The sequence below is a fragment of the Pygoscelis adeliae genome, unplaced genomic scaffold, assembly GCF_000699105.1.
Source record: "Pygoscelis adeliae isolate BGI_AS28 unplaced genomic scaffold, ASM69910v1 Scaffold57, whole genome shotgun sequence".
Taxonomy (NCBI): Eukaryota; Metazoa; Chordata; class Aves; order Sphenisciformes; family Spheniscidae; genus Pygoscelis; species Pygoscelis adeliae.
Genome location: NW_008825615.1, coordinates 15453648 through 15469883, shown reverse-complemented (window position 1 = coordinate 15469883; position 16236 = coordinate 15453648). Strand labels below are relative to the sequence as shown.

The window sequence follows — 16236 nt, the reverse complement described above, 5'->3', positions numbered from 1 at the left end:
CCCCCACCGTAATGTCACCTCTCCCTGCCTTCCCTTTAATCCATCCATCCCCAGGCAGAGCTCCATGCACTCCAGCTGGTCGTTGACATAGATGGTGACACCCCCTCCTCGTCTCCCCTGCCTGTCCTTCCTAAAGAGCCTGTATCCCTACATCCCAACACTCCAATCATAGGAGCCATCCCACCATGTCTCCGTGATGCCAATAAGGTCGTAGCCCTGCAGGCGTGTGCACATCTCTAACTCCTCTTGTTTATTCCCCAGGCTACGTGTGTTTGCATAGAGGCATTTAAGTTGGGCCCCCGATGACGCTGTCTTACTGGCTGGGCAAACTGGTAGGGGTGGGATGGATTGAGGCTCCCCTCCTCCTTCTCCAGAGGAGGGCTGTAGGCATCACAAGGAGTGCGGAAAGCAGCAGCCACGAGCACAAGGCTCAACAGGCATAGGGACGTGAAGCCTCTGAAGGGGCAGGAGCGCAATGGTTTGCCTTGCTGTTCACAGGGGCAGCGCCTCCCACCCCATCGTTGCTGTGGGCTGTCCCATCTGAGCTCATCGGGACATTATTTTTAACCTTGGAAATATATCAAACCAAGTTGTAGCTTGGTGCATAGTGAGAAAAAAATCAAAAGGAAGTATGCATGCTGCAAACTACCTTACAGAAAATAGGTGGGGAATACATGTTTTCTTCTAGTCGGTTATCAAGAATTATCAGTTGATACACAAGCATCTTGCAGCATCTGCCAGCATTGTTTTCGCTCTCCCTAAGATGATAACAAGACTACCGAATTTGAATTTGACCACTGATTACAAGAATGGGGAACAGTAAAATGGTATTCCTTAAGAAGGAATTTAATATATTTTTGAACAAGTTCATATAATGACTGAACTTTTTGGTCTTAAATAAGAAAGAGATGGTACAAAATAGACCATATCAAACTTAACACCTTGTAAAACCATGCGGTATTACGTACACTTTACTACTTCATCAGATTCTCCCTAATTTACCCTTAGTGACAAGAAATCATACTTAGCTGCTGTCAAGAACATTTTATTTATTCAGCTTTTGTAGTTTCTCAGTCTCAAAGAGAAGTGTTTTGAATGGGGTTATTTCTGCCACTGCTGTGAAACAAGAAGAGCTTGGAGAATTTCCTTTAATCCCCTAGAGACTTAACACTAGCCTCTTCCTAGCTCTGCTTCCAAGATGGCAGTGGCAACAGACAGATTTTATCAACAGTCAAATACATCGCTACTACCTAAGGCATCAGCCCCTAGCATCAGGTTACTATGCTAGAGAAACATTGAAAACAAAAGAGATACTGAAAGGATTAAATCACTCCCAAGACACAGCACCTGGATTTAAACGGAGGATACTGTAAAACAGTAGTAACTCAGGCAAACAAATGAAGACATTAAGAAAGGGGCACGTATTAATGGGAGAAAACAGAACCAAGAATGTCTCCCAGCACGCAGTAACAGAACACAGCCACCCATGTGGATTTGGTAGGTTCATGGTTCAAGCAGTGAGAAGATGATTTCTTAGCAGATAGCTAAAAATATTTAAGAATGAGAAGTTTTATACAGGAGTTCATGCTGTTTGTAAATAAAATAAAATCACACAGCTGGAGAAAGCTACTTATTTTTAAAGATATTCCAGTGACTTCTTGTCACTCCCTGCTTTTGCTGTTCTAAGAATGGGGAAGAGGGGAAAAAACCAAAATGAATAACCAAAAAACCCCACACATTCCTACAAGACAGCTCAAGTTTCCATTCCCACAGCGTCCTTTGGTCGTGTGTGAAAGAAGACCACAGTGGAAGATGATGTCAAGAAAAAGTCAGTGTTGTATTTGTTTTACAACACTTGAAAAGTGCTGCAGTTCCAGGAGCAGGTGCTTGATCAAATGGGGTTTGACCAGTTCAAGAAACCCTTTCCGCAAGGCATCCAATTACATTTGAATATTAATTAGCAGCAAATAAACATAATGCAAGCAAACAAACCTGGACTTTAAGACAAGATTACCAGGTATAAGATTAAATGCGTTGTTTTATTCCCCCTGTTGCCACTCTGAAAATGCATCAGTTGAATTAAGCTAGAGAGATTAGACATAAGACAAGTCTTAAAAAAGGAAGCGTTTAGGGAAGACAACATTCAGTAACATCTTGAAAGCAGACACATTTTACCTGAAGGCAACAGTTTCCCATTCCAAAACCCATAGCATCCATGTATATATAGTCTGGTTTAGCCGCCTTTGCTGCTTCTCCATCATCATTAGGAAATGTTTCGATAAATGGTGATGGCGTGTTCTTATCTTTAAATACTGTGTGGAAAATGCAGGTACTCAGTAACCCAGAGCATTAGACTGAACAATTATTTTGAAAAAGAAAAAAGATAGACTGGATTTACTCACTTGGTACATTTATCACAACCTTCTCTCCTCTTCGGTGCCGAATGTTTCTGGTCAGTGTACTACAACAAAAAAAAGTTTTCTGAAGTATCTGAAAATTTCTCTTTATGCAAGTTAGTTTCTCAGCAATTCTCAGGGTTTCAGAATGTCAACTTTCTATTTATTTTGAGCATTTTCCTTCAGGACGCTTCTTCTCCTAGTTTAAGATAGACTGTAACAAATACAACACTGACTTTTTCTTGAGTAAAGTCAGTCTTATTTTGATGGACTTCACAGTACTATGCTGATAGAGTAGGCAGAAGTAAAAGGCTACCAACCTGAAGAATACCAGGGCAAGTGAGAAAGAATGCTTAGTTTTTAAATAGAATGATTTTCATTCTCTGAAGTCTCACCTTTACAATGAAAACCCCTCTCGGACTATACAAGTAGTTTGACACCATGCTCCACTTCAGAGTAACTAGGGCAAGTTACTGAGTACACTGAGATGTTGCTGTGACATACCTGAGTGAGAGCTGGATTAACTGTGATAGAAGTGGTTAGCCATGGGATTTCAAACTGGAGACAATTTTGCAGTTGCATAATCAACACCTTTTGCCCCATAATGGCGTGAAATACTACATAAAGTTACTTGAACTTAACAGTTTATTTTCTTAAGTCACTTTGACAGAAAATACATGTCATCGCAACCATCTCTGTCCAAGTCCTTGTGATATCTACAGCAACTAGCCACATAGCTCTCTATTCCAGCAATGTAAAGAAGTTGCAGGTATGCCTATGATATTCAGGCACAGAAAAATATCCAGCTCCCCAGAACATTCACACTCCCCAAATGCTCTTACCTAAATCTAGGATGTTTATTGATGGCTTCATCTGGAAAAAAGAGGGATTTTGAAGCTCCTCCTTCTACTGGCGTTGGCTTATATTCTGGCAGTGTAAACCCAGGACACCCTAACCTATGTAACACAACAATGAGATCCAAGCTGTAATGAGAACAGACTGTGATTTTAAAACGGTCAGATGATCGGAGATTAGTAGACAAAGGAATAAAAAGAGAATTTTTTAAAATTTGCATCCACCATGAGTATTTCCGAAGCGTTTTTCAAGACTGCTTGCTACCTATGCATGTGGAATTGCCAGAAAGATGTCTTAAAACAGTTGCCGTTAAAAGGTCAGCACTTGCCAACAACCAGCTTCCCCGGTGGTTAAGACAGACTGGGGGGTTTTTTGTTGGGTTTTGTTGGGGTTTTTTTGGTTGTTTTTTTTTTAAAACCACTACTCTATCATTAGACAGCAAACATGGACTTTTTCAGTGGCTGAAGCAGGAAACTTCACAGTCTTACGCGGAGTACGCACACATTTTAGTGTGTTAGCACCTGTCATTAATACTGACATGCAGCTGCATTCTGTGCCTTGAACAGTTTCTCTAGAGGGTACAGGTTAACATTGACTGCTGAAGTAATTTATCCAGCTCTGCTCCCAACAATCTCCCCATGTTAAAAAGATGTACCTAACCAATTCTGTAAGAATCAGAGGTAGTTTCAAGTCATACACACATCCCAAGTCTCACAGCAGCTTGTGATTTTAGAACTCTGAAAAACCCCATGACAGAAATGTAAGAAGTGAAGAAAAAATACAGCTATTAGGTGTAAAATGCTGAGACATATGCAAGTAAATCAGAATACACACACACCCCCCCCCAGCTCCATTGTAAGTTTAAGAATCATCTGAAACAAGAATAAGTAGGTTTTCAGTACAACTGAGACAAAGGAGCATTTGAGAAGTTGGAGGTAAAGTTGCAGAAGATTAATTTCTCCATGCTGCACAGTATAAAGGACAAAGATTGTGCTATCTTGAGAGGCTTTAGTATTTGGATGTATAAAAAAGGATTAGCTGATCCAACTACAAGCGAACTACTCAAAATACCAGCAAACACTCACATTTCTGGAAATATTATTTATGCTCAACATGTATTTCACTACTGGTTTCTTCTTCCTGGTTTAAGTATACAAGTTGTCCTACAACATCTAAATCCAACTTCATCACTTACGTAAGTGCAACATTGTAAACTGCATCACCCCAGTCCTCAAGAAGGAGAACAGCTTTCTGGTCCTGCAACAAGGGCTCATATATTTAAGAACTACGGATACTCATTTAGCTTCTAAGCTAGTATTTTTAAATATTTAACTATTTTCAGGTTTATTCATTTTTATCTGAGTTATTTTAATTTGAATAAGCCTGCTTTTTTATCTTTATTCTGTCAGTTTGTCTCTTCAGGTGCACTTTTTTTTTTATTATACACACATGTACATGCACAGACGCACACAGGCATATGTACATACTATTGTAGAGAGAATGTAGCAAAAAACCCCCAAACCCACAAAACCTCAGAAATATACGTTAGCAAGACTCCAGTCAAATCAACAGGGACTTGAATGGCAAGACAGCAAAAAGCAGAAATATGAAACTAAATAGCCTAGGGAGAGCAATTTCTGAAGGATGAAACTATGTTTGGGATGATTCATAAGTGATAAACAAACTACATTTTATTATTTACTGCCTTTCACTGAAGTCCAATGTACTGCTCCTACAGTGACATAAAAAGTATTTCTCTGTATCTACAAAGTGATGAAGAACTCCCCTCCCTGTATTCCTTGCATGATTCGGTCTGAAATATTTGTATACAAAATTTATTAAATGACATAATCTATTTGTAAGGTTGCAGGGCAAAAAAAAACCCAATTCAGTAACACACTGAGAACTACTTAACCATTGGACTTTAAATAAGCTCTTATGCCTTTAAAGATATCTAGTATAGCTCCATAAAGAGGAAGCCTATTTTGTCAACAGAGTGTTCTTAAAACAGCATTCATGGGGCATAACGCAGGCATTTTGGTACCTGAACTTCGCTGCTAAGTCACATTTTGTACCGTTCCTGCTCTCAGCAAGAATTTAGGGCCATTGCATTCCATACTATACAAGAAACCAGCCAGTAATGCCAGCTGCTTCTCTTCCACCGCAGAGCAATTTTTTTACTATTTTAAGCATAACTATCTTCATTCATTTGACTGACCAGGCTAGTTAGAACGAACATAATAAATCCCTGCCTAGAATTATGTTTGAAAGGAAGGTCACAAAGTACAGTTTCTCCTAAGTAATGAAGTACATCCTGAATTTTATTTCTTCAAGAGTCTCTTTACAACTATAAAAAGGAGGAAATCTACTCTTTGTAAGGGTTTTATGAACCCAGGAAAGGTGCATTCCTTTCTAGATTCAGTAAGTACAGTACTATAGAAGTTTTAAGTCTTCATTTTGTAAGGATAATCACATTCCTGTTCTACTGTGTGCTCCAAGCCACCAAAAGAAGTTTGCACATGCTTTAGTGAAAAAGTAGTGTTAAAAAATAGATCAGGTTAGCCATGTTTTACAAAACTGCTATTTATACAGATCAAAGGTTGCAAAATAGGTACTTTTATATACGATTTGCCATATCAATTCAAGATGGCAGACTACTCTACATACAATACTTTATGTTACGAATATTCAGGTATTCTCTCCTAATACAAAATCATCACAGATTAGAAGTAACCTAAAAATATAAAATATGCTTATTTGTTTGTCTCATTGCAATAAAAATTTTAGGAAACACGACCAGAACATTAAGTCAAAGTGCTTTAACTGAAGTGTATTTTGCTCAGTTTCATTGCACAGTTTAGCTATATACAATAAAGAGAAAAAGCATATAGGGAGAATAGCAAACACAGCATTACACTTCAGCAACCATCTCACCTTGGAAATGACGTCACAGTGCAAACAGCCTCATTTTCTTTGAGCACAGAAGCAGCCTCTTGCCGTCTTTTCCTCATGTTGTCTTGCACAGTGTTGAATTCAGACATGGTTCCCCCATACGGCTGCCCAGGTGTCCCTTCAATCATATAGCTTCCATATTCTGGTCGCCAGAGTGTTGGGTGGCTATAATAAAAGAATAGCCTCGTTTAAATACTTCTACAACTTCAAAAAAGATGGATTATTGGTGAGAATTTCAGAAATTAACGCATCTTGCAAGAAAAATCTCCTAAAGTTGATTATTTGGTAGAGTAACACAATGTACCTTCCAATGTACCTCACTGCCAGGAGGCAGTGAAAAGAAATTAAGGCACTGTTTGGCAGTAGGAAGTGTTGCTGTATAGTGCAATAAGTAGGATTTGCCCATGTCAAATTGCAATCACCTTTAGTATGTCTCAAGCTTTGTTTTTTGGGGTTTTAACTGAAACTGGAAAATACAGAACATTCAACCGCTTCCACAGTACAAGGCAAGGCTCAATTTCTTCTTTCTACTGCCTGTGAATAGCTGGTCCTGTTCCACAAATTTATCAGGTTAAGAAACGAAATGAAGTTTGAGTGCACCTAGTCACCCCTGAAAAGTAATACCTTCCCATCCCCTTGTGAAGCCATGCCATCTCTATGGAGCACGCTCTACCAGAGGCAGAGCCACATCTCCCCTACTGTTCTTCTGGCAGTAGCAGTTTTGAGTCTAAAAGCAAAGGGATTCCTTCTTGCAGGCTTTCAATAGTCCCTCTACTGAGGAAGACAGACAGGGAAGCCTTACTAGAAGATGAGGTTACAGTACCTAGAAAGAAGCGGACAGGCCCAGGGCACAAAAGCCTTTCATTGCGACAGCAGTTTCTCCACCTTCCTGTAAGTTGTGACCTGCTTTTGGCTCTCTTCAGCCACAGCACTTTGCTGTCTCTGGTCTCATTTCTCTGCTGCCATCAATTAAAAGGCAATTCACATTTCTCTGGCTAGTTGAAGTAGAGATATGACCCAGTTATTCCTGAAAACTCCATGGGAGAGGATGGAGAAGAACTGCCCTGCCATCCTTAAACTTGCCTTCCTAATTCTGCCAAAAATGGGAGAGCGCTCCTACAGACAAGGCTTCCTTACACAGCCCTCACTGGCTCCTGCAGTCAGGGATACAGGGGCAAGCGCACACACATGTGCTTTACGGGGCAGGGGAGGTGCAGTAGGTGATTACTGTGTACACACAGACACAAAACCAGAGCAAGACAAAACAAATACCCAAACTGCAGCTTCTGTGGGCTCACTGTTACATCCTCCTTTTTTTCAAGTCATAACACAAAAGGTGCATGGACTGCCTGCAAGTGTGCTCAAAATCTTTCAATTCCTGCACCCCAGCTTTATCTGAAAATATCGGTATCTGTGGCTTACAGTTTTACTGACAGCAGACTTGAAAGTTAAAAGGTCTACAAAATTCTGTACAGTATCATAACAAGAGAAAAAAAAAAAGAAACAGGAAACAGCTACTCACTTGGGGTTTACCTTCTCCCCCTTGTCTTGCAGTGTTTGAAGAACTTCCTCACCGCAGAGCACCAAGCGCACTTTCTTATTCTCATGGTCAAATTTTACTAACATATATTCCACCTTGTAAATAATAAAAACAAAATAAACAATTAAATGGTAATATTTTGTTCACACACACACATTGGCACACAATTTTAAGCATCAAGCGAAAAAAACAAAGGGATGTCAGACTGGACTTTATCTCTACAGAATCTTAAAAACCATCACTAACTATGAATGCAGTAAACAATACCGCAGACAATGGCTGCATCCTTGTTTCATCTTGAATAAAGAATTGAAATTCCTCAAAATTGGCCTTGAAAATTTTTTCCCTCCATTTCTAATTGTGGATATTTTGCAAAAAGATTCCTGAATTTGTATTTGCCTCCACATTATTTTTCAGACAAAAAAAATTAAAACCCTATGCAAGCTATTAACCACAAACATCTCTCTGTCATCCCATGAGTTACAGTCTCTGCTGCTGACAAAAAAACAACCAACCAACCAACAAAAAAAGTCATTCTACAAACAAGACATCCATTTACACCCATCACTTGTTGGAGCTATTTAAGATGAGCACGACAGAGCCTCATTTACACCACAGAAAGCCCACGGTTGTTACAGACAGCATCAGTCCCGCTATTATCGCATTCCAGCTCTTGGCATAGCACAGGGGTTTCCACCCCTTCCTGATTCAGCTTTGCTGCCACCTTTTCTTCCCCTCCTGCCCAGCGGCATACCTTGCCCCAGGACCTCTGCCTCCTTGTCCCTGTCCCTACCCCAGGGTGCGACCCACACTCGATCCAACAAGCCACTAATGACAGCGGTGCTGCATCCCAGCACTGGAGAATATTGTTTCCCTAACAGAGATTATCTGAAAGCAGCCAAACCTGGAATACCCTCATGTCAAACTTTCTAGTCTCCATGAATATCAAAGCTCCCGTAAAGACTTTTAGAGCGCTACCGAGTATGGCAACCTAACAGCCGCCTGGACCTTACAGCCCTTCAATGCTGCCTGATACAATCTATTTCCTGACGCCTACTTGGCAGGGGATGTTTTGTGCTGTTCTAGGAAGTGTGAAAGACAAAATAGCCCCCAAGTGCGATGTGTCACCTGCCACGTAAAAGCAGAAGTCGCACATGGAAATGCATCACAAGGGTACTGGCTTTGAAAACCCCCGGCTGGACCGGCGGTGATATGCCTCCCTTTTGCTGGGAGGCTCTCAAACCACTGCCTCTGAGATTTTCGTAACTCCATCAACCTGTAGTTAAAAATTGAGACTGCACTTCCACAGCTAGAACTTGTCAGAGGTTTTGCACCATGCTCCTCAGTTTTGTTTTCCGACACTTCCTAGAGCCACATCCACTGGTACTTACCAAACACCACTGCTCCAGCCCTAGGAGTTCAGATTCATGCAAGATGCTGATGTTAAAGTTGCAGCGTACCAAATCATGGAAACTTCTATTTTGTACAGAAGTCTGATGCGTATAGGAAAACAGCTTGCCAAAACACAGGGAACTTGTGAAGTGTTTTCCAGCATACCATAAGTGAATTTGTGGGCTTCATGTTCTTCGGTTGCTTCAGTGTTCATGGAAGAGTTATTGCTAGCTACCATGACAACAAATATAATCCCCTGTTGGGATTTGCGATTAAATCACAAGCAGCATTATCTAAGAGTGTTTGTAATTCTACAGAACCTGATCAGATGCAAACTCTGGAGGGACTCATTCAGCAATTATACATGTTCTCCATATTTTTTAAGATCAAATTTTAATCCCCTAAAGAAAAATAACGATTTCTAGTTTCTGTGCAAGACAGCATTTCTTCGTGTGGTATATTCTGTGGTTTGTGTGTATTATGCCACAATAATCTACCTGAGATAACTACAGACTATAGTCAACCAGAACGTACTCCAGCACTGACTTAGTTATTATCTAGTACCAGTCTCTCCAGTGACACTTGACCCATCATTATTGGCAATAAAAAGGGGACTTCTCTCACACCTTCCTGTTTCCCACCATGTTCAACATCATCTCCTCCTGCTTTGGAAAAGCATCATCCTCACTCAGACCCAGCCTAAAGTAGAGGAGGCATGCAGGTGCACAGTTCTCCAAGTCATACAGACGGACGCGTGAATGGGCATCAAGCCCACCACATGCCTGGCCTCCCACCAGACGCCTGGCCTCCCACCACACCGCCCACGTGGGCTGGTAGCAGAAGGGAGGGCAAAGGAACTGCAGCTGCCTTCGAGAGACCCCAAAGCTGAACACTTGTCCACCGTTACATGAATACGTTACTATGATTAGCCTCCTGTCTTAAAAATCCCTCTCCAAATGTAACTGCAATGAGCTGGTGGTGTGAACACTGTACTTCTCTATAAACTGTATTACAAGTTTCACGAAAGAAAATAAGCCAAAAATGTAAAGAAACATTAAGCCCAGAAGGCAAAACCAAAGAAATCAAAATGTTTCATAATCTGAGTGCAGTACTGAATGTATTGCATTTATGCATCTAGCTTTAGAAACAACTACTACTCTTGCCTCCGGAAACATTGACTAAATCTTCAAAGCTGTCTTAACATAGAAGATCTGCCATTAATTTTAATGAGAAAAGAAAAAAAACTTCAGACAGCTGCCAACAATTCCAAGTAACCCACAGAGTATCTTGCCAACAGAGGGACTGACTGAATGGGCATCCTTAAAGAATTTAATTTAAGCTCATCAGAAGATTTAGCCTACAGCTAGAAAGAGAGAAATAAATTCAGAGTTCACACATTTTTACATTTAACTTCAGCTCGTCATTCACAGACGTCTCACATCTTCTATCCACAATAAAGTTCAGAGAACTGCAGCCAAGCTGAAAGCATCCACATGCCTGGCAGAGCTTCAAGAGTCCAAAAGCCAAACGTGTAGGGTTTCACCCAACATTTGTAATTCATCATTTTGCCGAGCTCTTTAGAGTTCACTTTTCTCTCTAATTTTAACTAGTCTCCCTAGCAAGCAGCAAAATACATGTCAGGTCAAATTACTGATGCAGATGGCTGACAAGCAGCCTTGCTAAGAGCCGGCTAGGAAAGCGCACCCTACCATGGTAAGAAAGGCAGCCACTTTGGACCTGTGTGCCCAGCCGGTGCTCTCACCCTGCAGCAAACCCTACGCATCTCTATCCTCCGGCCGGCACGTGCTGCAAGGCTGCCGAGGACAAGAGGTGCCCTCCCAGCTTCTCCCTGCAGACAGGCACGCACAGCACTGCTTCAGTGGATGAACCTCTCTGACCAGCCCAGGTCTGTCTGGCTTGCAGAAGTGCTGTGGCACCTTACCACGAGAAAGAACAACAGTTGGGCCAGCAAGAGTATGTACCATTAGCTTGCAAGCAGGACAGCACCCAGGATGGCGCTACTTCACTTGTCACGATTATTTCTCACAGGAAATTTCAGGCTTTTGAAAATTCTTTGACGTCACCTCTGTAAATACAACCACAACTGAGACCTTGAAGCCCCTCAACTGGGGAGCAGCCAAACCACTCCCCATGCATTAAGCCAAACAGTTGTGCTGGACTTGCCCAGTGGCAAAGTGAAAGATCACCATTCTCTGGAAATGGGTAAGCATGTCTGAAATTGTGTTTGAATGCCTGAGTCATTTGACCATAATTACACATATTATTTCTGCATAAAGCACACTACTTAAAAATGAAGAAATATCAGTTGAGCGACTCTTTAGTAGCAATTCTAAGGAACAAGGAGAACAGAAGTCGATGCACGTCCCACATAGTATCACCGTTCAACTACTTGCCTTGGCAGCGGTCTGCTTTCTAATATCAACCCCCCTCCTCGCACACTCAATTTAACACCATCATGCTACGTACACTAGGAACAAAACCTATCTAATAGTTGAGAGTAAAGCCCCTGCTCCAGAGTTAATGTTAAAATCCTTTTAACATTCAAATTATTTCTTCATATGAAAACACAGGTAAGCATATGGTCTGGACTTTGGCAAGCTCAGAAGGTGCGGAGAAGATTATATAATAAAGAAGAATAGTTTAAGAAGAATGATCTGAAGAGAAGCTCTTCTGAGAGAAAAGCAATGCAAGTCTGTACACTCTCTACCTGTTAAAAACAGTTCCCTGCGTTTGCCTTTTACCACACTCCTGATCATCCATCTCAGCTGTGGATGCCCCATCATTGGAAGTGTTCAAGGTCAGGCTGGATGGGGCTTTGAGCAACCTGATCTAGTGGAAGATGTCCTTGCCCATGGCAGGGGGTGGGACCAGATGATCTTCGAAGATCCCTTCCGACCCAAACCATTCTGTGATTCTAAAAAAACCTGATCACAAGCGACTCACGGACCACTGCTGTTCCTCAAGGACAATCTCATGGACAGTTTCTGTCTCCTTCCACTGGACAACTACTGCCACATGTACTTGGAGCAATTGTTAGCAGTCTCCTCATATGTACCTTCCCTCAGGCCTGAAGCTTTAAAAGAAATTGGAAATTTTTCCTAAACAACCAATGAGGTCTCATGGCTTTTGTTTACTATTACCAAAAGCCACTACAACACTTAATGTAAGTATTTTCATGCAGTATGCCTCATATATTTACGTACACAGTAGAAAATAAAATTGAGGTAAACTTTCTTCTCAAGAACATCAAAGAAACAAAACCTATTTCACTAGTTATTAAGCTCCATTACTGCAAAAAAAAAGTAATTCCCCCATACATTTATTGGTCAGTTAATGCATCATTAAAATGACAGTCTACAGGAGAACAAAGTTTTAATAATCTGATTGTTCATTAAAGAACCTCTGCCACAAGTTTTCAGTGTTAAGATGGAAAAAGCAGATTTCTTCCATAGGTACACATATTTCCGATAGACGTAGAGCATAATACTCTAGAATTTTTTTTAATGCAGTTATTTTCTCACCACTGCTGTGATAAAACATGGAGCCACAGTAATAACCAGCTGGTAACATATCTTTAATGAAAGGTTTACTGGCCCACAAAGGCGAGTCTCAGCCCTGAGGGAGCAAATTTTGGAGGAAAACAAGTCTGGAAGTGTCACAGAGGCTGGTTACCCCGTTTCTAGCCAGCAAGCCCCCAAACCACACGCTGGCATGAGGCAGAGCACTTCCACACTCATGAGATTACCATGGGTGTTCTCTGCCACAGAAATAATTTCAAAAATCTGCCAGGAACAGCAAAACCAAGATACAAATGTATTTCCCAAAATGCTTAATTTTGATCAAGCAGATTGGAAGTGGCCAATCCAACAAACAAAGCACCGTCTCCAGCTCTATATGAAACCAACTCACAGAAATCATGCCTTAAAACCAAAACACAACTGATGTTTTATATTACATTGACAATAAGCAAAAAATGGAGAACTTCTACACCACGTTGAAGACGACCATAGATAAAGAAAACGAAGAGGATGTAGGGGTTCTCATCTCAGTCAACACAGCCAGCCCCAGCTATGTGCTCCTGCCTGTTCCCCCTCCTGCTTGCCGACATCAGGGCTGCAGATTTTCTTCTTCTGCATGTGATAAGACGTGACTAGAGGATGTCCTGTGCTGCACATACCACAAACCAGGAAGCTGGGTTATTGAAAACTAAAATCTAGAGGTTATAACCATTTGCATGCTTCTAAAGAACAAGATGAGGTGCATTAGAGAACAAAGGGTCTCCTCTTTGACTGCTGTACTATGTAACACCTGAGGTTAATACTATAAAAAAAAAAAGACTAGGATAATGTTAATTTTAGATTTCTGCAGCAAAGACAGCTTTAAGACACTCACTTATGAATTTTTAGATTTAAAACAGAAAAGAACAAGGTTTTTTTGGCACAGCTATATTTTATATTCCACACAGCCTAGATGCTTTTATGGACTAGTAAAAGACCATTTATTCAACTGTGAAACAAGATGCTGCAAGCTTCTAAGTTACCTCTTGCATCAGAAAGCAAGAAGAAAAAAAAAACAACCAAGCAACAACAACAACAAAATCTTTCCTGTGCTTATCCTTCCGACTCACCCTTTCTCATACTGTTAACTAAATACGGCGTCTGCACAGCAAGAAGTCATCCTGTGGCAAAAGAGGAATTACAGTAGACAACAATCCCACGACAAGACCATAGCAATTCATTTGACATCCACAGAAGGAAGTTCGCTGTGAACAGAATATTTCTTCATCAGAATTATACAAACAGCAGATAATTTAAGCTTCTCTTATTAAGATCCGAGATTGGGAAGGAGGAAATCAACGCATACCATGGGGGCTGGTCACTATTTATGACAAATTGCAGCTTGGGGCTGGGGGGGGGGGGGGGGGGGAGGGAATAGAGGGGGGCAGGGACGACACCAACACCCCCTCCTCCCCCCCCAACTGGTTTCCATGAATTGCAAAATTAGCTTTTAAAAAAGCATCTCACTATAACCTACAGCAAGTCCTGCACTGTCACAAGCACAACACATCCAGCGGCAAAGCTCACAGGTAGGTCAGTGGTGCTGCACTACAACCTATGCATATCTTATCACCCGGCCACAAAAGAACCGAGCTGGAGGGAGCTGAAGCAAAATAATCAGTCACTAGGGAGGTTAACACATCATGCATGTTTTTAGAGCTAAAGGGTTTAGACGTAATTCTGTTTAGGCTTTCCCTGACAGGAGGATTAAAACTGGGCAGAAAAAGTAGTTTCATGACTGTCAGCCAAAGCATTCAAGGAAGGAATAAACACGGAGACTCTTCAAGGGCACCTGTCTTGTTCAAGTCAAGATTTAAGGAGTTATATTTGCATGCATTAGTGTACTCATTTTAGAGGTTGCATATATACACTCAAGGCTGTCAAGCAGCATGAGCTGATGCATTAACATCATACCTTCAAACCCTGCCCCAGAAACGCCACTATGATGTATGTAGTAGGTGCAGCTACAAAACATATTAAGGAAGCACTAAATCTACTTGTAAACAAATAATGCCACTGTCCCTTTATTTAGCCAAATAAAGCTCAGAGAGAAAGGACGAACAAGCAGACATGTGACAAATAACCAAATCATTCACGAGTGCTGCTTCCCCCCATGCGGCAAGCGGGCAAGTGCATTAAGACAGCTCCCATTCAGATGCATCCACACATACCACATTTGGCAGGGAGCCACCATGAGGAATTTCTGCATGAAAGAAATTCAAAAATGCATTCTGTTCAGGAATTTTGCTGGGGGAGGGGGAGACTAAAAGTGATGGTCCTAAAATGACAAGAGCTCAAACGTAAAAAATAATTTTGTAAGACTTCAGGCTACGTTAGCTTTATCGTAGGCATGAGATTCCCAGGAAAAGCTATAAAACAAAGCAATTTCTGCACACTGGTATATTGCAGCAGTTTGTACAAAGGGAGAATGTGAGATCATCATAATATTGATGATGAGCCTGTATAATGACTTGGCTGATTTTTTTTTTTTTTTTTAAGAAGTTCTAGTATTGACAGCCAGGAAAATACAACTACTATTTTTTGTGACTACTTTATTTATTACAGATACAGTAAAAAGCTAGTTAGAAAGTTTCAGATGAACATTAAAGAAACCCCACGAGTCACTCGACAGTTATCTAAGTGGTTTGGATAGAGGTACATATATCTTGCAGCATGTGGAGTTTAAAGAAACCATAATAAACTGTCCATTTTTGTTGTCCATATAAGTGTCTATCTTGGCTTCAAAGCTATCATGTGGCACCTTGTTCCACAGGACATCTAGGCTTTGTAAAATAAATAATTATGTTAAAAGGACATCCGCTGCTTTTCTGTTCCATTAGGTTAGCCAAATTCCTTGTAAAATGAGAAAAGAATGTCACCTTTCCTGTACAGTGTGATGGTCTCTGAACCTACTGCTTCTTTTATCAGTCACAGTCCTTTCTTATCTCTATTTGAGCATTTCCATGTGCACGTGTGTGTCTCTCACCAAGCCTCACTGTTGTCTTTTAGTGAAGAGATGACCAAAACTTCATCTGTGTACTTTACGGATAGTAGCTGTACTTATTTTATGCAGCTGGTGAGCTAGATTCACCGCTGTTAAAAAACTCCGTAGACTTTGTTCCTGGTTTTAAATGGGTGACAGACAAACAGGAGCCTCAAACTGTATGCATTTGAACCCAAATCCATTTCCTTAAGATGTAGCAATTATTTTACCAGTCTGAAGTTCTGCAGACTGTAATGTAACATCAGTGATCATAACATTTACACATTGCTACTGCCCTGAAAAAAAACAAAAACATACAGGCTGTAAACTGCAGCAAGACATTAATGCAATAGCTAGGTCCTGGGAAGAATCATTGTGCTGGTTTTGGCTGGGATAGAGTTAGTTTTCTTCACAGTAGCTAGTATGGGGCTATGTTTTGGATTTGTGCTGGAAACAGCGTTGATAACACAGGGATGTTTTCTTTATTCCTGAGCAGCGCTTACACAAAGTCAAGGCCTTTTCTGCTCCTCACACCACCCC

General features: G+C 41.0%; 1 protein-coding gene across 1 annotated transcript in view; it reads right to left on the bottom strand.

Annotated features, from left to right (window-relative positions):
* Window positions 1-7898, bottom strand: part of GCLC (glutamate-cysteine ligase, catalytic subunit) — a 24563-nt gene extending 16665 nt beyond the window's left edge. The window contains exons 1-5 of the mRNA XM_009333183.1: window positions 7726-7898; window positions 6186-6368; window positions 3239-3352; window positions 2403-2461; window positions 2176-2312 (exon numbers count right to left, since the gene is read on the bottom strand). Coding sequence (XP_009331458.1) covers window positions 2176-2312; window positions 2403-2461; window positions 3239-3352; window positions 6186-6368; window positions 7726-7829 — 597 coding nt within the window. The 5' untranslated portion in view covers window positions 7830-7898. The remainder of the gene's footprint in view (window positions 1-2175; window positions 2313-2402; window positions 2462-3238; window positions 3353-6185; window positions 6369-7725) is intronic.
* Between the last annotated feature and the right edge of the window lie 8338 nt (window positions 7899-16236).